The sequence below is a fragment of the Triticum aestivum genome, chromosome 3D (genome assembly GCF_018294505.1).
Source record: "Triticum aestivum cultivar Chinese Spring chromosome 3D, IWGSC CS RefSeq v2.1, whole genome shotgun sequence".
Lineage (NCBI taxonomy): Eukaryota > Viridiplantae > Streptophyta > Magnoliopsida > Poales > Poaceae > Triticum > Triticum aestivum.
The window spans coordinates 561,467,674-561,494,414 of NC_057802.1; the positions used below are offsets into that span (position 1 = coordinate 561,467,674).

A 26,741-nucleotide genomic window follows, 5' to 3' on the forward strand; every position below is an offset into this window, starting at 1 on the left:
TACGTTTCTTTTAGGTAGTAGAGATAATAGATGTGATGTTTTTTTTTAATAATTTTCCGCCCTGCCCTGCGTGGCATATGCTGTTATAAACCATTGTAATGACGTCTTAATTAATTAATATATGGAGAGGTGTTCTCAACAGAAAAAAAAGACCTCACATGTCAACTTGCCCTAAATTTTAGGAACACCCTATAAAAGTGGTTTCACGGGAAGTTTTTTTCATGAACGAACCCGCGCCGATAAACATAAAAACAAGGTCTACAACAAACAACCTAAAAAAAATACTAACAAGCAGCAGCTAGTGTAGAACAAGACTACCCATACTCGTGCCCGCCAAGTGCTTGGCGTCGGCAATAACCTGATGGACGATCTTTAGCAGCGGCGATGAGCAGCACCAAAGTGTTTTGGAGTATTTACTCATCATGACGTGCCCTGCTCGTCCCCGACTACAGGATCCACGGGCGACGCCGATCTATCGAATCCGAGGCACTCCACAACATCACGCCGGCAAGTCGGACACGTGGACTTCCGGTGGAACCACCGCTCGATGCACCTCCCGTGGAAGTCGTGGGAGCATGGCAGCCTGACGCTCTCCTCGTCTTCGGTCCCCCGCCCCGACAGACAGATGGCGCACAGCTCGCCCGGCTCACGGCGGCGCTTCTGGCCGACCGCCGAAACTCCGGCGGCCTCTTTGCACGCGAGGAGCAGCGCCTTGGGCTCGCTGTAGACCAGCTCGATCCAGAGGACCAGCTTGATGTCCAAGACGAAGCCCGCAGTGTCATGGACGTCGCCGGCGACGATGCGCGCGGCCAGCGCGTCGGGCAGGAACGCCTCCCAGTTGCCAGCGGCGAGGTCGTACTCGCGGGTGGCTGGCGCCTCGGCCAGCGCGGCGTGGATGAGGTCGAGGCAGGCCTCGCGGCTCCGGAAGACGGCGGCGGGGTCGGGGACCTCGACCCGGTGGTCGAGCTCTCGGACGACGAGCGAATCATCATCCGTCACGTCGACGCTGTTGGCCCGTACGATGGTGCGCGAGTGCTCGCGGGACACGAACACGTCGCCGTGGAGGCGCACGGAGCACGGGTGGCCGCTCGGCCTGGCATGCCAATTGATGTCGGTCCGGGCGCACGCACTGATGCGGGTCTCCGTCGCGGCCACGGTGACCGACCTGCTGCCATGGCAACGGCCTGCACAATCCAAGGCGATGGGGGGACCAACCAACACGTACGGCCCGCGCGCCTTTTGTACGCAGTATGTTTGTGCCTCCGAATCCTAATGGGTTTTGGGTTTTGGGTGGATTGGTAGTGCAAGATTAGGACTTTCTAACGAGCACCCTCATAAACACGTACCAAAAGCTTTCATTGCTTCGAATTAAATGTTTTTAATATTTTATGGACATTTCGCCGTTTCAAAATTAGTTTACAGATGTTAGATTTAAATAGTTAAATCCTCAATTTTTGTCATGTTATCATTAACTTTAGAAACAATTGACATATATTTTTCAATTATTTCTGTCATGTCCAATAAAATTCCAAACTAGTAACAAATATCTCATTGTTTGAAAAGGTATGTTTATGAAATATTTCAAAAATGATTTAAATAGACACATTCCCTTTTGCCAAAAAATGTCACATTCTTATTGCGGTCATGTTTTCATTGATTTTACAAACCATTCACATTGTTTATCCAATTATTTCAGTCATGTCCAACCAAATTCAAAAAACATTCCAAACTAGTAACAAACACCTCATTGTTTCAAAGGGTATATTTATGAAATCTTTTCTAAATTAGTCACATCCTTATTTTGGTCATGCTTCAATTTCGGTATATTTATGAAATATTATCGAAATAGATTATGAATAAATCAAACGAACTTTGTGTGAAGTATTCTTGATATTGCTTGAAATAGGTCCGGATAATGGAAATATGTGGGTATATTTGTAAAGCATTGTACAATAATTTTAAAACACTAAAGTATCACTTTAAAATCGACATAATAATTAATAACAAATTTCTTTAAATGTAACGCACAAAAAATTATTTTTCTTTAATGCCGCCGAGAAAAAAAATGAACAAACTTGAATAAAGATGCCAAAATTCTGAAAAATGACATCAAATCTCTTGAAAAGAACTTGCAATTCTGTCGTAATTAGAAAGTTGATATGACCTCAGGCTGGGCATAAACCCGAGCACTAAACCGGGTTGCAGTTTGGAAAACCCAAAAATTACTCGAAAAAAATCGGGCTTACATCCACGGTACCTGAATTACCCGAATAGCACGAACTAAACAATAGCAGCGGACCAACCCGTGGTTGGATGGTTAAAGAGACCGTGGTATCCCCAGCCCACCAGGGTTTTAGTCCTGGTGCTCGCATTTATTGCTGGATTTATTTTATGATTTCCGGCGATGCGCATTCAGTGGAGGCTGTTGACGACGAGGTGCCTACGGTGACATTGTAAAATTTCAAGATGATGTGCCGACTCAGTGTTTCGGAGGTGCTCATGGGGGTAGGGGATGCGGCATAGGATGAGTGTATGCGCGTGTATATGAGCGCTTGCGTTTGTACTGTGTGTAAAAAAAAAGTAAACAATAGCATGCCCATTAAAAAAAAAACTCGTGCGAAGGCCCAAGCCAGCCACAGCCCAGCCCGAATTCCCGACTAAACCTAGTTCCGTTGCGTTGCGTTCCTGCCCAGTTGCCCCAGTACCACTCACTGGCCGCTCCTCGCTCCCCGACACTCCAAGCCGCAGGCCAAACCCAACTTCTCTTCTCGGTGGACCAAAGTCTCGTCCGCCGGGAGTATTTTCCTCCTGATTTTCTTGACATGGGGTTAGCGTTAAAAAAAAGAAAAAAAATCCCATTATTAAAAGGTAGAAGCCCGAGGGCAGCCGCTTTCTTTCTTTCTCCTCCTGTCGGCGCCCGCCTCTCCAGTCCCCTTGCCCCCCCCCCCCTTCCTCCCGCGCCGCCGCCAGCCCCAGCGCGCATGGTTCGCGCCGCCATCTCACTAGCCGCCGGCGGACCTGCCACCTCCCTTCCGCGCCGCCCCGCGCTCGGCCTCCGCAGCCGCGGCCTGCTCTGGAGCCGCGCCATGAGCCACGTCGCGCCGCGGCTCAGCTCCGCCACCGTCGGGGCCCCCGCCCCCGACCACCACCAACGGCCCGCCAGTGCCAGGGCTGTCGGCGCGCAAGCAGGTAACGAAACCGGCTTCCTTGTGATTATTGCTGCAGCAGATTTGTACTCCCTCCGTTTCTAAATATATACTCCCTCCATTCCAAAATGTAGTGCTTCCTCTATCTCCGTGCTTCAACTTTGACCGTAAATTTAACTACCAAGACCGATTGCGGCGGGAGCAAAAATTATATCAGTGAATTCGTATTCGAAAGAAGTTTTTAATTATGTAATTTTTCACCCGCCGCAGTCGGTCTCGTGAAATTATGGTCAAAGTTCGACCTCGGGAAGCGCGGGCGCACTATATTTTGGAATGGAGGGAGTAAGTCTTTTTAGAGATTTTATTAATATGGACTACATACAGAGTAAAATGGATGAATCTACAATCTAAAATAGGACTATATACATCCGTGTGTTGTCCTTATTGAAATCTCTAAAAAAAAGACTTGTATTTAGAACCGGAGGGAGTAGTAAGTAGCCGATTCCCACCGCCGGTGGTATGAGTGTAGATAGGCTGTTGATTGTTGGACTGATGAATAGGCTACTGAACTGATTACTCATGTGATGAATAAAAGTCACAAGAACATACAGTCTAATGACTATGTAGATAGAATGGCTGGATTGTTGTGTGCTAATGTCTATCTAACCCCTGCAGACTAAATTACTGGGCACACCTTACGCAGACACTAGTTAATATTTTTTGTTTTTTGTTTTCTTGACAACATTTTGCATCAGTTATTTAGTATTATACGGGGATACTTTGTTGCTATGTGCCGATTGATTTGTCTTGTTACGGCTCGTGTTTGAGAAAGTAGGCAAATAACATGGGTAATAAATATTCTCTTTATTTAACGTCATCTCATTTTGTTTGAAGCAATCAACTAATGATAAGTTCCAACAACAGCAGGAGTGAAGCAGGCACTGATATCACTGTCGGATAAAACAGACTTGGCCAATCTTGGAAACGGTCTTCAGAGCTTGGGGTAACTCTACTCTTTCGTGCATCACCATGGGGAATTATGTTGTACACGAATGCCTACTTCAGGCAGTGCTGATTCATCACATATATCGCCTTTCCCCAAGTTCTAGTTATGTAGGGTCTTATGAAGATTTTTGCGCCTTGTAGGTTTTCTATCATCTCCACTGGAGGTACAGCGTCAAGCCTGGAAGCAGCCGGAGTGAATGTTACAAAAGTTGAACAGATTACAAATTTTCCTGAAATGGTATAGCTTAGTTTATTGTTTGGCTGCTGGAGCATTTCTTCAAACTTTTTTATTCCAACATTGTTTATCATAATCAATAAAGTAGTTCCTGAATAAAATTTGTTGCAAGTGTTGTAAAATTTCATTTAGTGAAATGTTTCTGTAGCATGCTATAGACCTGTAGTTGATATAGTTGGCAAGTCTGATGTCCATTCATGTAAAAGGTGCATGTGGATCTGATATAATAATCTTTGATGTCTCTTCAATCCTCATAATAGTTGTCTCTGGCTAGTCATTTAGAGGATATTTAGTATATCTCTTTCTTTTCATCTCCATTTACATTTCTCTTTTGGTGATTGCAGCTTGATGGAAGAGTAAAAACATTGCACCCCAGTATACATGGTGGTATTCTTGCCCGAAGAGACCAGGAGCATCATCTTAAAGCATTGAATGAGCATGGCATAGGTGAGAGTCCATTTTTTTCATCTTATATTAGTGGACCGTTGTAATATTCTTCCAATTATCATGTCATGATATAACAATCTTGGCTGTATTCTCATTAAACTAGGACATTTTTTTGGGCACAGGGACATTTGATGTGGTTGTGGTGAATTTGTATCCATTCTATGATAAGGTCACCTCTGGCACAATTTCTTTTGAGGATGGCATTGAAAATATTGATATCGGTGGGCCTACATTGATCCGGGCTGCAGCGAAGGTAACTGCGTTTATCATTTGAAATTACATACTTAGCGGCTGGTTGCAGTTGTTGCAATCTACCGTAACATTGAGTTCAAGTTAACATATATCTACTTGCTGTTTATTGAAAATGTGCTTTATATTCATTTATACTCATGGGATCGATGTAATAGTTCTGTACAACTGATGTACGGCTTAATACTGATATCTTTGTTAACCTGACAGAATCATAAGGATGTTCTTGTTGTTGTGGATCATCATGATTACCCTGCTTTATTGAAATATCTACAAGAAAAGCAAGCGGACCCACAGTTCCGCCGGATGCTGGCATGGAAAGCTTTCCAGCATGTGGCTTCTTATGATTCAGCCGTCTCAGAGTGGTTGTGGAAGCAATCGAGCGGTGGTATGATCCTTCTTTTGGTAAATGGTCAAATACTTATCTGAAAGTTCGTCTGCTATTTTTACCAGATATCACATTGGTCTTGGTTGTATGTATGTAGGAGATATATTTCCCCCAAGCTTTACTGTTCCCCTCTCGATGAAGTCTACACTTCGTTATGGTGAAAATCCTCATCAAAAGGCCGCATTTTACGGTGACAGGAGTCTTTCTCTAGTCAATGCCGGTGGTATTGCAACATCATTTCAGCACCATGGAAAGGTTAGGGCGTCACATATTTATTTTCCAGTTCTTGTTACAACAACAGTGGTCCACTAATTATTCAAGAGTATACAAAGAGCAATCTCTTCTGGGTTGTTGCCACGAACTCCATGTTTCTCTAAATTTAATATTTGGTTTGTTCAGTACACACACACACACACCTTGTTTTTGGATATTCATGCTCCTTGTGAACTCATATTGTCAAAAAGTTCAGCGATGCTTCTTCAGGGGTTTTCATAACTCCTTCCTCTTTGCAGGAAATGTCTTATAACAATTACTTGGATGCTGATGCTGCATGGAATTGTGTGTCAGAGTTTGAGAATCCTACTTGTGTTGTGGTTAAGCACACCAATCCGTGCGGTGTTGCATCCCGGCAGGATGTTCTTGAGGCATACAGGTTGGCCGTAAGGGCAGATCCTGTGAGTGCATTTGGCGGAATCGTTGCATTCAACACCACAGTTGACGAGGTATGCACTAGACTCTGATCTTATGCTTCACAAGCTCATACCGTTTTTGTAGTTGTGTTACTGTCCATGACATGTTCCTGCATGCTCATTTGCAAATTCTCAATTAGTCGTGAATTGTGATAGCCTGAGAGGGGCAAATAATAAAATTTCTCTGGTGTAGGATCTTGCAAAGGAGATTCGCGAGTTTAGAAGTCCTACAGATGGCGAGACTCGGATGTTCTATGAGATCGTGGTGGCACCAGGATACACAGAGAAGGGCCTCGAGGTCCTCAAAGGGAAATCCAAGACGTTGAGGATCCTTGAGGCAAAGAGAAGTGGGGAAAACATGCTGTCGCTCAGGCAGGTCAGTGGTGGTTGGCTAGCTCAAGAGTCCGACGATCTAACCCCAGAAGACATCACCTTCACGACGGGTTCTGAGAGAGCTCCGACGGACAGTGAGCTATCGGATGCCAAGTTCGCCTGGCTCTGCGTGAAGCACGTCAAGAGCAACGCCATTGTGATTGCCAAGGTTAGTGCATTTCTCAGTGTGCCAAATAAAAATAGGTACAGTAACACATCCATTGCAAGCAAAAACACCCGCCGTTTTCAGTACTTGTATTCCATATAACATCATGTATTTTGACCTTTCGCTGAACTTGCACCAATTTTCAACTTTGGTTTTATCTCCATCTGTTGGTGTGGCGTCTGATGGGGGGAGCAACTTGTCTGAAACTAGTGCATAGTGCAACCCAATGCTGAGATACTTGGCATAATCTGCAAAGAAAGAAACTCTGAACTTGCACCGATTTTCGACCTTGGTTTTATCTCCATGCCCACCTATGGACCATCTGTTGGTGTGGCGTGTGCTGAGGAACCTGTCTAAAACTAGTGCAAAGTGCAACCCAACGTCAATATACTCGGCATAATTTGCAAAGAAAGAAACTCTGGTCATTGATCCTTTTTTTCTCTTCAACTGTTGTCAAATTAGGTAGTGCAAACTCACAAATCACTGACCTGCCAAGTTTCGTTCAGTGAGTAGTTTTGCTGAGTGAATTCTTGACTGATCCTCTTGTGAGTGCAGGATAATTGCATGCTGGGCATGGGGAGCGGGCAGCCAAACAGGGTGGACAGCCTGAGGATCGCCTTCAGGAAAGCAGGGGAGGCCGCCAAGGGAGCCGCTCTGGCCAGCGACGCCTTCTTCCCATTCCGTGAGAACAAAACAACAACCCCATTTGATTTGACCAAGTGAGGTCTTACAGGTCGGAAAATTGACTCGCGTAAATGAAACTGCAGCTTGGAAGGATGCCGTGGAGGAAGCGTGTGAGAACGGCATCGGCACGATCGCGCAGCCTGGCGGCAGCATGAGGGACAAGGATGCCGTTGACTGCTGCAATAAGTACGGCGTGTCCCTCCTCTTCACCGGCGTCCGCCACTTCAGGCACTGAGCCTAACCTGAGCACTTAAGGCCGTATCACCGGTCTATCGGTAGTCAGTCCGCCGCGGAAACTTGCGGATGTTTGTCGCAATAAGACAGGCGCAGGTGATTCTGAGTCCAACTAGGATTAATTGTATGACGGTGGCGGAAGCATTTTGCCACGTACGCAAGTGAGGACGCCTAGGTGTTCGTCACATTGCTGAGCCAGCAGCGGCTGGGTAATAACAAGGTCGGAAAACCAGGGGCCATGTACTAGTTAAACCAAGCAAAAACTGTGTTTGTATTCAGACGTCGACATGAATCCAACTTGTGAGGCCATTCTGACCTTTTCAGATGCCAGCACGTGATCTCGGCTTGAAGATTTTTGTTTGCCAGCAACCTTCAGATGCTGGTTTGTAGAATTATGCCAATTCTGTGGATGGGCAAAGGGTATCAGATGCTGCCTGCGTGTAGCTTCCAGAGAAAGAGACTATGAATGATCGTTTTCCTTTTTCCTTGTGGAATCCATTCAGATGGATATAATGAAATTTAGAAGCATTCTACTGAGAGAAGCATGAATGGAATCGCGCCGAAGCAGAATGAAATCTCAATCAACTTCAGATGCATTTGCAACTGAACAGTGTTCTGCTTGTTGCTTGTTACAACCAGGGCAATGTATAGATCCCTGGTGTAGAATTTGAGCAACTTGCATGCTGACAGCCTCCAAGAGAGCTGTATCGCGAGCTGTTTGTCCAAACCATTTACATTCTTCCATGAAGCAATTACAGCAAACCATTTGCAACAACAGTTTCACCTGGAAAGAAACATTTGTGCCTCATCTATGCCAGCACAAACTGGCTGATCTTTCACTATGTAGTATGCATAGCTAACAGTCTTGACATCCTCAAGGGCACTCCTATAGCATCGTGTCGCGCCGAGCTTGGGCATAGATGCGCACGGCCAGGTGTGATGGTCTAAGAATGAGCCCAATGCCTAATGCATACCCCTACTTCACTCCATGAACGAAACAGCAGTTGGACAAAACAGAAATTCCATACCCCTACTCACTGGAGTAGCCCTGCTGACAGGACAGAATTGGTACCACTAACATTTTATCTAAATCAATCTGTTACTTCTTCCACCAGCATCCAGCCACATAAGACTTTATTTGGCACAAACAACCTCATCATGTAATATCACCTGCAGAAAGCATGCCTTGTAGAAGTAGGTCTTTCAGCTGCTGCCACAACACAAATTCTAGTTATGTACCGGTAGTGTTCTAGTACAAGTGGCACGGCGCGGCGCCACGCTACCATTAAGGGCATGTACAATGGTGCTATCTTAGGAGTGCCACATAGGATAAATGATGAGGTGGAGAAGAGATAACTCATAAAAAAAAGCTTATCTTCTCTTATTTAAGAGAAAACAAGAGATGATCTCTTAGCACAATATGTATCACCACATTTTTAGGAATAGCTAGTTATTGAAGATAAGGCTAAGAGATGACCCATTGTAGACACTCTTTTTTGTCATCTCTGAATTACATGCAAGACTTAAGATAAGACTGTCTTATCAACCATTGTACGTTGCCCTAAATCACATAGCTCCTTTGTCCTGTTGAGTAGTACTTGAGGTCAAAAGGGTCAGCAAACTCAAAATCAGAAGCTAGCTTCTGGCTGTGAACTGTAGATTCCCCGTCAGCGAGCGGGCTGTTGAAGAGCTCTAGTTGCAAGTGGTCAGAGGCTTGAGCTTGGCGCTCACGTTATCATCCCCCGAGGAGAAACATTCCCTGGTCACCACAACCACCATCTGCTCCAGCACCCGAGCTCTCTCCGCGACAAACTTGAGGAAAGTAACCTCGCTTCTCGTCCCTCTGAACTCGTAAAAGAACACCTTCTTCGTGCTCTCCATGACGCATTTGATGGGACCGCCTTCCTGCCAGAACCTGAGATTGACCTTGCCAGTGGACTCTTCAGATATGCGGCGGGACTGCAGATGAAATCGATCAGCATACATACATAAATGAGGTATCTTTTTCTTATCTATGAGGACAGCAATTATATATCATGCAGTATTCTAAAAAAAGCAATTATCATGCAGCAGCAGGGCAGCAGTTTTATAACTGATCTGGTTCACAGTTCTGAGTTCTGACCATGCATAAACATCGCCACTGCCCACTAGTATTGCAAGCTGAGAAGGAGAAGCCGAGCTGAACGCACCGCAGGCTGTGGCTGACAAGGCGGAGGCGCACTCCGCCGGCCTGGTTTCCCATGATGAAGAGGAACTCCAGGACGGGGCTTCTCTCAAGCAAGAAGGCGAGATCACGCTCTTCCATGGTATTCAAGCAGAGGATGAGCTCCCGGAGGTTGGGGAATCTGGCGCCGCGCGGCACGGCGGCGGTGTCCGGGAGCCTAAAGACGCCAAGACAGAGGCGGGTGAGGGAGGCGCAGCTGAAGAGTGGCGGGGAGGCGCAGGTCAATCGGCCAAGGGCGGTTGACAAATACGAGCTCTTGGACCCCCTTTGCGACGAGCATGTCGATCCAGCGCGCCATCTCGCCTCGGTGCTCGTCCATGGTGCCGCGGGTGAGGTGGACGCAGCGGAAAGGCCCCGGGTGCGCCGCGAGGGCGCTGGAGACCGCGGCGGTGATGGCGCGGGGAGAGGGAGCGCCGATGATGAACGGCCCGGACGCGCCGCCGTCCGGGAGCAGATGGCTGTCGACAAGAGAGAGGGGCGCCGAGCGCCAGATGGAGCGCCAGCGCGAGGCGAGGGCGGCGGTGCGCGCGGCGTCCTTGGCGGGGAGGCGGGAGACGATGTCGCGGAGGACCGCATCGGGGAGGCGGCTGATGCGGTCGACGCCGTCAGGGACGCCGGATAGCGAGAGGGTGGCGGCGGGGGAGACGGGCGGGTCCGGGATGTAGGCGTACACGCAGTAGAGCATCAGGTTGTAGCCGTACTCCACCATATCGCGATCCATGCCGTTGTGCTCCATTCTGGCGCACACTTGGCTCCTGAAGACGCCGAGGATCACTTGCGGGTCGTCCATGGCCGCCGCCGCCGGGTGGGGGAGGTGACGGCGAGGGTTTTTTTGTTGTTGAAAGGAACACCATTGCATTCCATTCAGGGCCGGTCCTGAGATTTTGGGGGCCCGGGGTGGAACTAGAATCTGGGGCCTTAGTATAATCTTCAAAAATAGCTCAAAAAAAAGACCTGTCTACCCGGTGTGGGGGCCCGGGGTGGAACTAGATGTGCTTTAGCAAAACGGTATCATTATAGATCTCATATATCAATTCCATGTGAAATACTGTATCTCTTAAAAAACAATTGCGTAATGAAATGTGAACTTTTGCTAGAGACCTGTCTACATTAAATCTCCGAGTCATATATAGCTATTGGTAGAATTATGTAGCATGATCTAGAATATTAACTCACATTTGCTAGCTAGATGTGGTACGTATCCAGTCGATGTTTAAGAGGATACAAGCTACACACCTTGGTAGATTGGACGTTGAGGAACGACCTAAGTAGAATCTCAGCGAACTGGTAGGAGCCTAAAACGCATCAGGGCAGATCGCATGTCTTCATGGTCAGTGAAGTCAACAAGGAATTGCTGATGACCTACAGCCTGCCATCGTGGCCTTGGATTAGGGGTTTTGAAGACTGGATTAGGGGGTGTTGAGACCAGATAGAGAAGAAGGAGGATTGGAGGAAGCGAGGACCCAGAGAGAGATTGAAGAGAGAATTTCATTGGCCTACTGTGGCAGTTGGTCCAGCGGCGGCAACTACCGATCGGGGGCTCGGGGGGATAGAATAGGGATCGTCACGATTGGAAGAAAACTAGCGTCTACCGATCAGATGTCATGGACTCATCATGGGCTACATGCGTCTGTGGCTACTGCACTTTTTAACGTCCGGTGCAGGCTCGTTCTTCTGCGTGTGGCTTGCGACCCTGCCTCTCCCTGGGCCTCCATGCCCATGAGCATACCTATCGGGGGCCCTTGGAGTTTGGGTGACTGCCAATTCCTGAGCTTGCACCACGCGCTGCTAAATTATGTGCTACAACATTACATGCCCGTGGGCAAATAGAAATATACTCCCTCCGTTCCTAAATATAAGTCTTTTTAGACATTTCAAATGGACTACAATATACGGATGTACGTAGACATATTTTAAAGTATAGATTCATTCATTTTTCTCCGTATGTAGTCACTTGTTGAAATCTCTAGAAAGACTTATATTTAGGAACGGAGGGAGGGAGTAGAAGCTATCAAAGGATACATCTAGCTGGAATGTATTTAATCTCTCTAAACAGGTTCTAAAATCGCTGCTAGTGATAGCTTGTTTCAGGTTTAGAGCATCTGTTTCCAAGATTATACGCCTGCACCCCATTTCTGATGCACACCAAACTGCATTAAGAGCTGCATGTGCTTCAGCTTGTAAGGCATCACCCATGGCCATATTCTGTAAATGTCCTGCACCAGCAGCCAACACTTGTCCATTTTCATTCCTGATGACAATGCCCCATCCTCCTGAATTTGTGTCTTCCCGAAAAGCACCATCACAATTAATTTTCAACAAGTTTGCAGGAGGTGGTTCCCAAACCTGGGCTTGTTGTTGGCAGAAACTTTTACTTTTGTTCAACAGGTTCATGTACTCACCGTCACCCACATGCTTCATTACTGAAAATTGGAGATCTTCAATGCTGCTTCTTGAAGCCTCGCCTTGATTGCACTTATTTCTGTTTGACCACCATAGCCAGAGTGCTGTGCATATGGTCAGCTTCTTTTCAATCTCTGCTCTCAAAATCTCCTCGATAACCCCTTCAGCTTCAGTGCATCCTGCAAGTTTACATCTCCATTCCTCTAGTTGAAGGGCTCTCCATAGAGCTTTAACCTTTTAAAATCTGAAAAATAACTGCCCCCCCATCCTCATTTAATCGGAGACATACAGGGCAGAGGGGTTCAACATGCACTCCTCGACGGATTAACTTCCTTCTTAGTGGAAGGCTATTTGAAGCTAGCCTCCATAGGAAGTGGATGATTTTGTTTGGCAAGGGAAGTGACCACACCCTTTTCCATGGTGGGTTAGAATTGTTCCTGTTACGGCGAGGGTTTCGGTTCGGGGGGGAGGGGGGGCAGTTGAGGAGTGGTGGCGGCCAGTGTGACTGAGTGGTGGTGGGCATGCAGCTAGCTAGATATTGGGCCAAATGTCGGAATCAGGCCCATGAAGCAGCTTCGGCCCAACAAAGAAATTTTTAATCTTCCCAAAGGAAAAAAAGGATTTCAAATGCTCCATAGTACTAACTTTGCAAATCGCCAGTGAAAACATTCAGGAAATTTTTGGGTTTCAGCGCCGACATGCCAATTTTTAATCTTCTCCAAGAAAAAAAAAGAATTTCAAATGCACAAGATCCTTTTTCCACTACTCTGCGACGAAGCGCAAGAAGCCTAGTGGCATCAAGAAGCTACTTGATGACGCGGAGTTTGGAAGGAAAGCATGCATGATGATTAATTTTTTTCTTGGAAAAGGCATACATCAGTTGTTATTTGGGAGTTGGGAAACTACTTTTCTTGCCATTCATGGCTCCAAGATGAGTCTAAGCAAATGGCAATAGATTGAAAATAGATGAGAGCAGCTGCATTGTTTGGTACTCCCTCTGTCTTAAAATGCAAGATGTTTTTTGACACTATGACAGTATCAAAAAATGTCTTACATTTTGAGACGGTGGGAGTATATTTTACCATGAAGATTGAACACCATCACTTAGTGGTACTTACTTGAAGTTCTGAACCTGGACATAACCTTGTAGCAACGATATGAAGGTCACATAGTCACTTTATTAGAGGGTAATTCTTCGGACAAGCTATGCCTTCTATGTGTTAATCATTGCATCCTTATCCTCAACACATGAAAAGTTACATTGTTTCAATTTTATTTGATATTTATTTTTCTAAGATATATCCAACATAGACTCGGGGTGAAAAAAGAGGCGTTGGAGAGCCCAGATGGCAGAGATGAAGTTTTTTTTTTCAAAACGGAGGCAAAGATTGCCTCGTCTATTAATTAAGCAGAAGAGAAGTGCCCAGTTAATTACGAAAAACCGGGCAAAAACCGGAACAATAAGGGCCAAGCCCACTCCCATAGATTGAAACACACAGAGCAAAGCCCACCCTTATCGACGACAAGTCGACATGCGGCCAGACAACGCAGCTCCGACTCTGACGGAGAACTCAGAAGAAACAAAACCGGGCATGGCTGGCGCCACGGAAGATCGCCAAACGGGCCACCTGCAGCCAGTCATCGTACACCACAGGCCCCCGCCGCCGCAGCTTCGACTCCATAACAACAAGCAAACCGAGGCGAAAACCGTGGACACGCCGGAGAAGAGCCGACTACCGCAACCATTGCCGCGTCGCCGACATCGCTCCCACCATCATCGTTGCCATAGAAGTCTGGTCGCCACAGTGATTCTCTCGGGGCCGCCGCCCCGACATCCACCGCTCCGTCACGCCCAGCGCAATCAATCGGGGCAGAGATGAAGTTGATGATAGTTGGAAAATGGTGGAAGGAGGAAGGGCATGGTGATAGTGACGAGATGCTCAAAACCCGCATGCATTCAACATTCATTGTGATAATTAAGTGGCCAATACATGCATAGTTTGACACGTGGGCTCTATGTATGTCAACTGAATTTTTTTGGGGTGTAAGTCAATTTTGCAAGGAAGACGCGTTGAGCTCGAGGTTGAATCTGGCGACGGTGCTGCATGTCGTGAGAAGCAGCGAGGAAGCACGTTGACAAACAAGTGCAGGTGCCTGGGGCGGCGGTGGCTTGCGGGCGTCGAAATAGGCGGGGCTTAGAGGGATGGCCTTGTGTGGTGGACGTCGGCAGTCACATTGCTTGGGAGGCGACGCATGAGGACGATGAACAATGATTGCGCAATCCAGGCCATTGGATGGAGTTCCGTCAGCCAATGCAATAGAAAGTGACTTGCACCGAAAAGAATCAGCTGACTTATAGTCTGTCCCATAGTTTTGTTACCCTGTTGGGATTTTTACTAGTCTAAGTAATTGGCATGCTACATCATATAGGGTTTTATTGCTACAAATGGAGTTGTTCCCTCTGGAAGGTGTATGACAGCGTACGTGTCGTTTCTTTAAAAGTGGGTGCATTAGAACGAATAGGAATTATCATGTGTGTGGTTTTAATATTCACACATGAAAATTAGCGCCCTCTAGGAAAACCATTCATAAGCAATTAATGTAATTAAAATACTATTGTTTCTGTAACTTAATGTAAGACATTTTTACAATACTACAGAAATATCACATTTTCACAATAGCTAAATGTCAGTCGACTGACTTTAATTATTGTGGTCAGTCGACTTCGAAGGAGGGAAAGAGAAGGACAAAGAAGGAGGTCGGAGGGAAGGAAGGAGAAGGAAGGGACTCACCGGAGGGCTACCCCATCATCTATCTTAGGGAAGGGTGGGGCCGGAAGAACTGCGGTGGTGGTGGTGGGGGTGGGGGGCAGTAGGCGGTGGTGGTCGGCGGTTCGGCGAGTGGCACACTTGGTGGTTGGGGGAAGAAGAAGGAGGCCGTCTGAAGGTTGAAGAAGCAATACCGCCAGTTTTCCATCCAACTGCTGAAACGAAATCAACTTACCCAAATTCGTTTTTCAAGCGACTTACATCTAGCCATTCCCTAACATTTTCGTTCTTCAAAATCCGTAGGAAAAATTGATGCAGTCCCGATCGCAGCTCACAAAACCACACAAACACAACTAGCCAAATCATCGAAGCCGTCAAGGTTCCGCTCTCCTGTTCTCCCGATTCATCAACCGTTTCTCAGCTTGTCTTCTCCTGCCCCCCGGGCAGAGTCATCGCGCCGCCGGCGAGACGAGCCCCCGGACTTCTCCTCGTCGTCTCCCTTCCGCCCGTCCCCGGGCGCGAAAAGTGAGAGCAGCCTCGCCACGGCGCTCCGCACTGAATTGCCGCCGGCGCTTGGGTCATGGGCGCTCCCTTCCCTCACGCGCACGGACGCGACCGCGCTCGTCACGTGCCTCAGCCTGTGCGACATCAGGATCTCGAGCCGAACGTGCTCCGGCAGCCGCAGCGCGAAGTGCTCCGTCCCGCCGGCGCGCTCGTGCCCCGTCGAGTTCGACCGCGGCAGCGCCTGACGCCCGGCGGCCTCGCACCGCATCCTCCTCGCAAGGACCCTTGTCCTCTCGTCCTCCTCCTCGTTGCAGCCGGGGTCCTCGATTAGCACCACCACCGTGTCGTGATCCGCGAGCCGGCGCGGCGATTCGTGCGGCGCCGGCGTCTCCTCCGGCGACGGAGGCTGCATCAGCTCCTCGGGGTCAAGGACTGGCGGGTCGAGGACGCTGGCGCGGCAGAGCGGGCACGTGACGTGCTTCGCCAGCCAGAGGCTGATGCACTCCGGGTGGAACGCGTGCGGGCACGCCGGCAGGAGGCGGAGGCTGTCGTCGTCGCCGAACTCCAGGAGGCAGACCGCGCACTCCAGCGGGTCGACCCCGCTGGCGCCGATTCGGTGCTGCTTGACGTCGCGATAGGACACCAGCGGCAGCGCCGCGATCTCCGCGGCGTTCAGTCCCTCCTTGTGGAGCGACCGGTCCGACGACGAGTCGTCGCCGGCCGGGGGCTCGTCCGGCGGCCGGAACAGGCGGAGGCAGGCGAACGCGAGGAGGACGACGAAGACGGGGAAGAAGAAGGCCATGAAGAACAAGATGGCCATGACGTCGGAGAAAGTCATCGAGTTCTTGTGAGATCCCGGGCCTCCTGGCGTCTGCGCAGCCGCACAGGAAGCGATCGCCGCGAGTATGACGGCGGCCAAGGAACGCTTGCCGGAGGCGGCCATCGCGCCGCGGCGGCTAGGGTTGGTTCTGGCGGAGGAGCTGGGTCTGAGTCTCGGCCGGGGAGGAGTTAGTAGACTCCAGACTTGATGAGGTATACATACATTTACCAGATTTTCCGTTAATAACATCTAAAAAAACAAAAGATTTTACGTTAAGATTCATGCGCTTTATTGCAATTTCCAGCGGCACGAGATTTCGATGCAGAATGGTAATAGGAGCATCTCCAACGACTCTCCTTTCCCCGATTAGTAATGGTCGATATTAATATTATTTTCAAGATTAATTATAATTAATGTTTGATTCCAAAACTAATTGTCTTTAATGAAATTAATGTCATTTCCAAATTATGATTATTGTAATTATTTTTTTTTCTAAATAATCCAATTTTTTTTGAACATCAGTACAAACACAAGCGCTCATATACACGCGCATACACTCATCCCTATAAACATACACACGCACACCCTACCCCTATGAGCACCTCCGAAAGACTGAGCCAACATATCATCTTGAAATTTATGAAGTCACCGTAGGCACCTCGTCGTCGACGGGAACGTCTCCACCCACTAAATGTGCATTGCCGGAAATCCTGAAATAAATCCACGAATAAATTCGAGCACCAAAATTTGAACCCTGGTGGGCTGGGGATACCACAGTCCCTCTAACCATCCAACCACATGTTGGTTCGCAAATCATCCAAATTATTAATGATGTGATTGTTATCATCATTGAAGCGCTGTGACATGTTCGATATAGGTGGTTGGATGATTCAGATTATTTGGGTTCATCAAACTCATGCCTTTTCTCTTGAAAAGTGTGTGCGCATTACATTATGAAATGAAGGTAGTATATATTGTACATACTACTTTTTGCAAAATAAAATATACTACATATACTATTAAAGGTAATTGATTACGTCGCCTCTCCCTCACTCAGTACTTGAAGGTCGTATTTTTGCGGGGTCTGCTAGAGTTGCTCTTAGTTTTTTCTTGATTTTTTGGTACTCTCAACCTATGCACACAAAAAAAAAACCCAACATAAATAGAGTAATTTGGAATAATCAAAATTAAATGGAGACTTTTTCAAAATCACATCTTGTATTAACTCAATCAAATCAAATCAGATCTTCTCAAAATCTCGACAAAATCAAAACTTTTCTTTACTTCACCTACACGTATCTAAATCAAATCAAATCTTACCAAAATCTCAACTAAATTAAAAAATTTCCTTGTATTCCCCTACCGCCTACCCATGCTCAAATCTAATTAGACCTTATCAAAATCTAGAATGTTGTGGATGTAAGCCATGTGTCAAATATAAGTAGTGTTGAGCCATTAAAATATGTATACGCCCATTGCAATGCACGGAAAAATAACTAGTATAAGTATAATATTATTTCCAAGGTTAATCGTATTGAATGTTGATTCCAAGATTAATTGTGATGAATGCAATTAATGTCATTTCCGCATTACAAATAATGCAATTAACATTTTTCCAAATTATTAATGACGTGAGGGATACATTATTGGAGCAGCGTGAGATGTTGCATATAGGTGGTTGAATGATACATATCATTAGGATTCATCAAAACTCGTGCTTTTAGAGCATGGTTAATAGTACAGCCAGCTGATGGCTATATGATATTGCCATGTCATATATAGCCAACCTTATAGCCGGCAAGTACAATAGTAAGATATAAACATGTACTACTTCATTAATACATTGTCCACCTCTCACTTTCACATAGTGCCTAGGAGCACGTGTTGCAGCTGGCTCTTATTCTGTGGTCGGCTCCTCTTCTCTCCCCTTCATGTCAGCAGAAAAATAATATTTTAATCCTTATAGCCTGTTTACATGAGCTTATTGTACTTGCTCTTATAACTAGCTCCCATTTTCCCAATAAATTATTGATGATCACCAATAAAACAGTCCATCTTCTCTTGAATGGAGAGGGAGTTGACCCTCTCCCAATATGATCTCCAATAATGTCACGCCAACGCTCCGCTATAAATGGCCACGAAATCACTACCGAATTGCCGCTAGACCACCGTCGCCGTCGTTAGATTGCCCCCGGACCGCCCCTACCGCAGACAGATAGTTGTCGCCACAGTAGGATCTCCGCCGGATCACTACCGAACAGTCACCACCGCTGCTGGACCACCACTGGACAGCTGCTACCTCCAGACCATCATTGTACAGTTGTCGTCGCTGCCCGATTGCTCCAGCACATCCAAAACATTAACGTGTGCATCATGGGCGCTTCCTAGGCTATGCCACGTCGGAGCGATGGAAGACAAAACAGATTGCTGGGAAAGAAGAAAAGAAATTGAGCCAGCGATTCGACGATGCCGTGTGTTTGGCAGCTTGTTGCCATTGGCCCACGTAGCCAGATTGCCTTCGTAGAGAAGCTACCCATCATGCTATCACGCCAAACCCTCTCTCCCGATGCGTCCCCTTCTCCCCCCTTTCCTCCTAATTTTTCTGCCGCCGCCGCAGCCCAGTCTCCACCGGCGGGCAATTTGAGAAAATGCCACATCTTTCCTGTGACTTTACTCCTATAGCACACATTTCTTTTTATTGGATTATATACCACACCTTTGACTAGTAGCTGGACAAAATAGCACAAAATGATTTTTTCCCTTCTTTTGCACGTCCAGACACACCTCATACTTGTTAAGACGAATTTGCCCTCAGCTCGTTTCCTGGTCATACGAGGTGATCATAGAAGGAAGCACGGCGCCGCCTCGTCGTGCGTACTCCCGGCGCCGCCGCCTCGCCGTGCCAGCTCCCCGGCGAGCCGCCGTCTCGCCGTGCCTCCTTTCCCGCAACACCGCCTTGTCATTCCTCATCCCCCGCTTGCCGCCCGTACTAATGCAGCGCGTCCCCCGTCCAGACGTAGCTGCTGCTGGCTGGAGAAGTTCTCACTGTACATGCTGTCTGCTCCATCAGTTGCAGCTGCTCGTTGTTCTGGTTGCTAGCTTTGTTAGCATTTGGCTAAAATACTAGTAAGACACACTAATAAATTTGTTACCTGTTGATGGCTATAGCAACTGTTGCAAGAAGATATGGATCCTTGTCCGTATGGATGTAACCAAAATTTAGATTGGGATGTAACATGTGGTGATATATAGTTCTGTTGATAGGGATATAATAAAAATTTCGACAGCATTTTCACCTAAAATTTTGACATGACCTCTCTATATTTCTGTACCACACATATAACAAGAATATATATCAATCCAGAATTAATACATATAAATTTATATCTGACAAGTTGCACCAAGCTTTAAGTGAATAATCATCTCAGTACACACACGACAAAATCACAAGACATTGAAAGACAGGAATTTAATCGAAAATCATAGACTTTTTAAAGAAGTGGCATCAACTTCGTGCAGATCACTAAACACATAACAAGATTACAAAATGGCATGCTACACTCCTTTTCTCTTCCTCGGCGTGAGCTTTTTTGCGGCCTTCACAACTACTTTTGGTGGAGAAGCGGGAGTCCCAGTTTCCATAGAAAGTTGCCTACATAATACATAAATTTGATGCATTAAAAAAATAAGACCATTGTTATACACAATTCAAGAAATAAATCAGATTTGTTTTCACCTCCTTGTGTTTGGAAGAGGGCTGCCTTGTAGGACAGACAATGAAGATGTACCAGGGCTACCAAGAGATGATTGACTACACAAAAAAGCTTTGTAAGATAAAGACATGCCACAATTGTAGAGATATTGAAGATAAGCGGGAAAAATGTTACCTCCACGCTATAGGTCGAGGGCTAGCTTGTGGGACACCCAATGAAGACATCCCTCCAAGAGGGCTACGAGGAGATGATTGACTACACAAAAAAAACATTGTTTAATATAAAAACATGCCACATTTGTAAAGATACTGAATATAAGGCAGAAAAAAACCTCCTAGTCATAGGGCGAGGGCTCGCTTGTGAGACAGCCAATGGAGACATCCCTCCAAGAGGGCTACAAAGAGATGATTGGCTGCACAATATGTAGTTTGAGAAAAAAATATGCCATGCCCACTTGAGAAATTGAAGAGAAGCTTTATTTCTTGCCTCCTTGTAACAGGACGAGGGCTGACTTGTTGGAGAGCATCTCCTGGGATTGTACATTCAACATCAATTTTGGTGTTTGGTTTTATCTTTCTAGGTTTCGGTTTCCTGCCAAGAAATCCAAACAATGTTACAAACTCGAGCATTACAAGAGAAAATATGAGTTAAGAAAATCTGAATCAATATAAATGACCTTTTCTTCACTCCATTATTTGGGCATCTAGCTTGCCTATGTCCAAGTTGCTTACACTTCTTGCACCTGTTTTGGCTTCCTAATTGACCTTTTGGTGCTGGTTTCTTTTTATAATGTCCTCCTCCCTTTTCAAGGCAACTTTTAAATCTCAACTTTCTTTTTCTTCCCTTGGAACTTTTGGGGAGTGGTGCATGCAATACAAAGTCTAATTTAACATTAGGACATTGTGATCGATCTGTGAGGGGCTCTACAACCCCCCTATACGCTGCCTTAAACCTTTCTAGAGAGTAGTACTCATGAAGATAATCTTCCATCTTCACGTTCCTTTACCCAATCAAGAAAACAAGTGCATGTTCACACGGTTTACCTGTGTGCTGCCACTCAAGGCACGTGCACTCACTTTTCTCTATGTTAACCACATGACTCAAAATGTCTTTGTTGATGTCCCTCACCCAACCTTTCCAATTACTTGATCTGGTAACTTTCAAATGCCCAAGCCCTCTTGTTCTATTGTTCACTTGTTGTACAACTGCTGGCAACATCCGTCCTTGTAGCTTCTCCCCAATCTTTCTCCTTGTTGCAACCAATTTCATTATCTTTCCATTAAGTGTGTCAGCTAACACATCTATGGGAAGATCTTTGGTTCCTTTTATCCAATTGTTAAAGGTCTCTGCAAGGTTGTTATGAATGTAATCACACTTGGTCTCAGTGTCAAAACTAGACCTCATCCACTTCAGATTATGGTAATCTTGCAAGTACTTGCCCACAGTTTGGCTAGATTCTAGAACCTTGGACAAATGGTGCTCAAACATTGATGGTCTATATGTCTTTCCGGCAGCCCACATGTGTCCAGTTATGTCACCATTATATCTTTTCGAAAAATTCTGCATTAAATGCCTAAAACATTCCCTTTGTTTTGCTTGAGGAAAAACTTTCTTAACTGCATTTTCTTGGCGCCTTTACATGCATCAGTACATATAGCAAGCTTTGAAATTGGTCCTAATGCTCTATGCAACTGTGTCATGAACCATTTCCAATTATCTTCATCTTCAACCTCAATAAAACCAAATGCAAGAGGAAACATCCAATTATGTCCATCTAAAGCAGTGCATGCAGCTAAATGACCATTCCACTTTCCATTCAATGCAGTCGAGTCTATGCTAAGATAAGGCCTACATCCAGCATGGAATCCATCTAAACAAGGCTTAATTGCCATAAAGAATATGTGAAAGTAAACTTTACCATCCGTTAGTTTAGTATCGACCTCAACAATGCTTCCAGAGGATCTAAGTTCCATCTCTACTTTGAACTAGAAGAACGCCCGTGCGTTGCAACGGGGCCACATTAACTTTAAAAGTTCAATATCAATTATGTTAATATTACATTTAATATTCTCATACATATTAAGTGACATTGACGACCTTTTTTACCATCAAATTCTCACACACACACCCTCTTCCTCACTCTCTCTCCCCCTCTCCCTCACTCGGGAGGTGGGACGAAAATAAAACTGGAACGGAGACTACCAACTGAGACATTAGGAGTAGAGATCATTTAGTTGATAAGAATAAATAGAAAACGGTGTTAAAAAGGAGAAACAGATTAGAATACATTGAAAAATCAAAAGGACGATGTAAAAGGGGATTCGCCCTGCCCCTGGGCCTTGCCACCGAACCGGCTCAGCGGTCCAGTCCCCGCGCGGTCGTCTTCTCCTCTTCCCCGAGCCGCGTCGCTACAGAGCCGGGCTCCCGCCCGACCACCTCGCTGGCATCGAAGGGGAATGGATAAGGGTGACGCCCTTCCTTCCCTGCCCCATGGCCTCACTCCTCCTCGACGCCCCCTCCCAAATCCACTTCTCCTCCTCGCTCGCTCGATCCCGTCGATCTGGACGAAGTCAGACGCCACGGCCACCATGACCGACCCCGTCCACATGGCCACTGCCCTCCCTGCGGGCTAGGAGCTTGTCGAGGAGCTCCAAACGCCTTCGCTACTTCGTCTGCGCCAACGAGATCTCAAGTCCAGCACCCCCGCATCGACGTCGCTGCCGTCTTCCTCAACCTTGGGCCACCGCGACATTGCCGTTCGATCCGCGCCGCCCCGAGCTCCCATGTCTTCCCCTAGGGCGCCATTGACACCGCCATGATCTCCTCTTGCCTTTCCCCAGTTTCCCCTCTCGTTTGCTCTCGTTAGGTATTTCACCGTGGCCGAGAACCGCCGTCCGCCATGGCCATTGCAGGGGTAGCCACCAAGCTCCTCGGATTGACCCCGTGGCACATGTCCGCTCCTATGCACGCCCATGCTCGAGCCTGCCGCTCTTCTTCCGCGCCCGCGGGGCCACTACCTCTCCATGCCCACGCCCGTGCTACATCGCGTCGGTCGCGCCCGCCGCTGCCGTCGTGCTCGCCGCAGCCACCGTGCCACTGTGCCCCGCACGACACACACCCTGGCCGCGCGCCACACTCTCGCTGGCTGCGCTTGCCCCGTCTGCTGCCGCCTATCCCTTCGCTCGCCCCGCTGTCGCGCCCCTGCCTCGCGCCGCCTCCAGTCGTGGCCATCTTCTGCCGGCCGCCCCTCAGCCACGCCGGCCGCATCTCTGCCCTCCACCGTCGGCCGCTCGCCTCGCCTGCTGCGTGTTGCTTCCTGCTGCTATGCGCTGCTCTACCGCTGGTATGCTGCTGCGCCATGCCCTCGACACCGCCGTGGACAAATGTGGCGGAGGGATTGTTAATGGAGTACGAGAAGGAGGTGGCGGAGAAGGTGTGGAGAGGCAGGAGGTCTGGGGCGGTGTCACCTGGCTGTGGTGGAGGTGTTTATGCGAGAAGGAGAGGTCACAATTGGAAAGAATCGCAAAAAAAAAAATCATAACCCGGAGATCTCAGTTCAAAAAAATGCTAATATCAATGGAGGGGTGATTTCCTTTAATAGGTGGAAAACATAGGAAATATTGGTTGTTATCAAGGAAAGGTAAAAATTTAGGAAAGTTAGGATTTTTGAACTGATTTCTATGCAAATAGGGTTTTATTGTTTGGTAACATGATATCAGTACCTGCCCGTCTGTGACGTGTCTGATTAGGAAAGTTTGCAAATGTTAAGAAACTATTTATTGGGAGGAAAGTTGTGATGTGTCTGTTATTTGTTTCCTAAAACAAATTTCACTAATAAGAGAAATCGATTGATTTAGACAAGTTAGGAAAGTTAGATTAAAATGTATTATTTGTTTCCTGAAAATCTGTTATTTGTTTCCTAAGACAAATGAACCAATAAAAGAAATCGATTGATTTGCATAATTTAAGGAAGTTAGATTAAAATGTATTATTTGTTTCCTGAAAATCTGTTATTTGTTTCCTAAGACAAATTGAACCAACAAAAGGAATCGATTGATTTGCATAATTTAAGGAAGTTAGATCCGTGATTTGTTATATGTTAGGAAAGTTCTGGTTGTAATAAAGAGTGGAGAGAAAAATAAACCGATGGACCAGGGTGGGAGGGGGTGGTGTGAGGAGAGACGAAAAAACCAGCGAAAATAAACCGCGGACCAGGGTGGGAGGGGGTGGTGGGAGGAGAGATGAAAAAAACCCAGCGAAAATAAACCGCGGAGACGATTCACCAACTCGTCCATTAGGAGTAGAGATTTGAATAGGTAACGGAAGCTACTACCCCAAGAACCATAGATCTCATCCTTTGCTCTCTCTCTCTCTCTCTCTCTCTCTCTCTCTCTCCCTCTCCCCTTCCATACAGTGTGATACCCAGTGGTTACATTCCAGTCTTCCTCGAGCGTTTCCTGTAAATCCTTGCAGCCAATGTTTGGAGTTTTCCTCAAAATCTTCTTAGACCTTCGTTGGACCCAATCTTGCGAGGTCATTGCTGAATTTAGCCTGCTACTCGAAACACATGTGTGTGCTGGTCCAATCTGGTTAACCTGCATACATAACAAATTTGTTAGTGTTTCTCAAATAATATGATGCTACCATAATAGAAATAATAGAAAAAGGTGAAATATTAAGCTATGTTAGTACCCTGGTCTTTGTCTTGTCAGCCATAATACGACATGTTATTTTCCATGGACAATCCTCAACCATACAATGTGCCATCCTCCTACACTAGTACAAAACAGGGCTTTCGTCACAGGGCAATATTCACATTAGTCCCGGTTCAGTCACGAACCGGGACTAATGTGAGCATTGGTCCCGGTTCGTGCGGCTAAGGCATTAGTCCCGGTTCACCTGGGCCCTTTAGTCTCGGTTGGTGCCACGAACCGGGACTAAAGGGCGCGATGCCCATTAGTACCGGTTGGTGGCACCAACCGGTACTAATGGGCTTTGAGGCATTAGTACCGGTTCATGGCACGAACCGGTACTAAAGGGCCCATCAAACTCTACCCCCCCCCCCCCCCCCCCCGTGGACCGCCTTTTCAGTTTTAGAAAAAACAAAAGAAAATGATGGAAATGTCAATAAAATAAAATAAAATAAGTTTCCCATGTGATATGTGGTCTAGTTGTTGGGAAAATTAACAAATATGAATTTCGACTTTATTTGCAAAATCTCTCTGAAATTTCTTAAAATGGGCATAACTTTTGCATACGAACTCGGATGAAAAAGTTTTTTATATGAAAAATCATCTACTCGAAAAGTTACATCCGAATTTAACAAGTTAAACACTTTCAAAATCCTCAAAAACCTAACAGAAAAAAGGATACGGGGCTTTTAAGATCTGGAGAGGCAAAAACATTCAAAAAATTTCAAATTGTGGTCAAACAATGGTCAAACTAATTATTCTAGAATATTAGTGTTACTAAATAATTATTTTAGTTTTTTTGAATTTTGGTCAAATCTGGTCAAACTGTGGTCAAACCGTGGTCAAACAGTGGTCAAACTAATTATTCCAGAAATATTAGTGTTACTAAATAATTATTGTTTTTTAAAACAATAGTTTCAAACTCAAACAGTGAAATGTGTCACTTCATGCTCAAGCTAAATTCCTGAGGGTTAATAGAATTGACATCTTACTATTGTCAGGAAAACAACAAGTGCAGACTTGGAAACGAGGGAGAATAGAACCCGGAAGTTAAGCGTGCTCAGGCTGGAGTAGTGAGAGGATGGGTGACCGTACGGGAAGTTAGATGATTTGGAATGATGAGGGGTGATTAGAGATTAGAGGATAAAGGGACTAAAGGGGGGAGGCATTAGTAACGACCCTTTAGTCCCCGTTCAAAAACCGGGACTATAGGCCCTTACCAACCGGGACAAAAGCCCCCTTTTCTACTAGTGCTACTCTTGTCAGCTCTATGAGTCCCAAGGTTGAATTCTTCATTAATTGCCCATTGCCTCACAGCTCTCCTGCAATCGATCATCGTTGGAAAGATTGAACCTTTCTCAACTTCAGGATGATCTTTGTCATAGTACATTTCTATATCTTCAGGAACTTGGTCATCAACTGGTATAGCTCCCTCAGCCATTAACTCCTCATTAGCATGGCACACAACAACTGGAGATGCATCATTTACTGGTTGAGCATCCTCAACCTCATCCTCAATTCCAAGTACCTCACACATGTTTTCCTGGGACATAGGAGCTATTATGACATCACCAATAGGAATCATCTCAAGAGTAGACCAATCAATGACAACTCCACCATCAGATTGCACATATCTCTCATTATTACGAAGCACATTACAATTTATAGAATCGTCAACACATGATGCACTACTAGCATTTGACTGGTAATTGTCAGAACTTGAGCAAATGATGTTGTCTACTATCTCACTAGATGGGATAATTCTGAACAAGATGATGCCGTAACCCCCTTTGCAATGGCCACAACTTGAGCTAGCACAAGCAATTCTTTCTCTTCCCAACTCTCAAGAAATGATGTGAGCAATTTCCAGTGGTTATCAAGCCTCTCAACTGATTCAAAATGCTTGTCCTTGCACAAAATATGTACCTCCTGCGCACTCCCCCAAACAACTTTGGACCCAATGAGTTGTATCAGTTTTTCAACAGTAAAACGTTTCATGTTAA

The 26,741-nt window shown here is 46.3% G+C and overlaps 2 protein-coding genes across 3 annotated transcripts; one reads left to right on the forward strand and one right to left on the reverse strand.

The window, feature by feature from the left end:
* Positions 1 to 2,914: 2,914 nt before the first annotated feature.
* LOC123080489 (bifunctional purine biosynthesis protein PurH) lies at positions 2,915 to 7,945 on the forward strand. Of its 2 annotated transcripts, none has more exons than XM_044503415.1 (11): positions 2,915 to 3,189; positions 4,071 to 4,149; positions 4,293 to 4,389; positions 4,731 to 4,833; positions 4,956 to 5,086; positions 5,293 to 5,470; positions 5,568 to 5,725; positions 5,983 to 6,192; positions 6,353 to 6,700; positions 7,253 to 7,379; positions 7,465 to 7,945. In XM_044503415.1, exons 1-11 carry the CDS (start codon positions 2,982 to 2,984, stop codon positions 7,614 to 7,616), a joined length of 1,791 nt encoding a protein of 596 aa, XP_044359350.1. In that variant the 5' UTR covers positions 2,915 to 2,981; the 3' UTR covers positions 7,617 to 7,945. The 2 variants fall into 2 exon arrangements, with proteins under 2 accessions (XP_044359350.1, XP_044359351.1); XM_044503416.1 differs by having other exon boundaries at positions 2,931 to 3,189; positions 4,074 to 4,149.
* A 7,355-nt stretch (positions 7,946 to 15,300) lies between these two features.
* LOC123075443 (E3 ubiquitin-protein ligase Os03g0188200-like) lies at positions 15,301 to 16,523 on the reverse strand. Its single transcript, XM_044498046.1, has one exon. The coding sequence runs from the start codon at positions 16,455 to 16,457 to the stop codon at positions 15,417 to 15,419; it is 1,041 nt and encodes a 346-aa protein (XP_044353981.1). The 5' UTR covers positions 16,458 to 16,523; the 3' UTR covers positions 15,301 to 15,416.
* Positions 16,524 to 26,741: the final 10,218 nt, after the last annotated feature.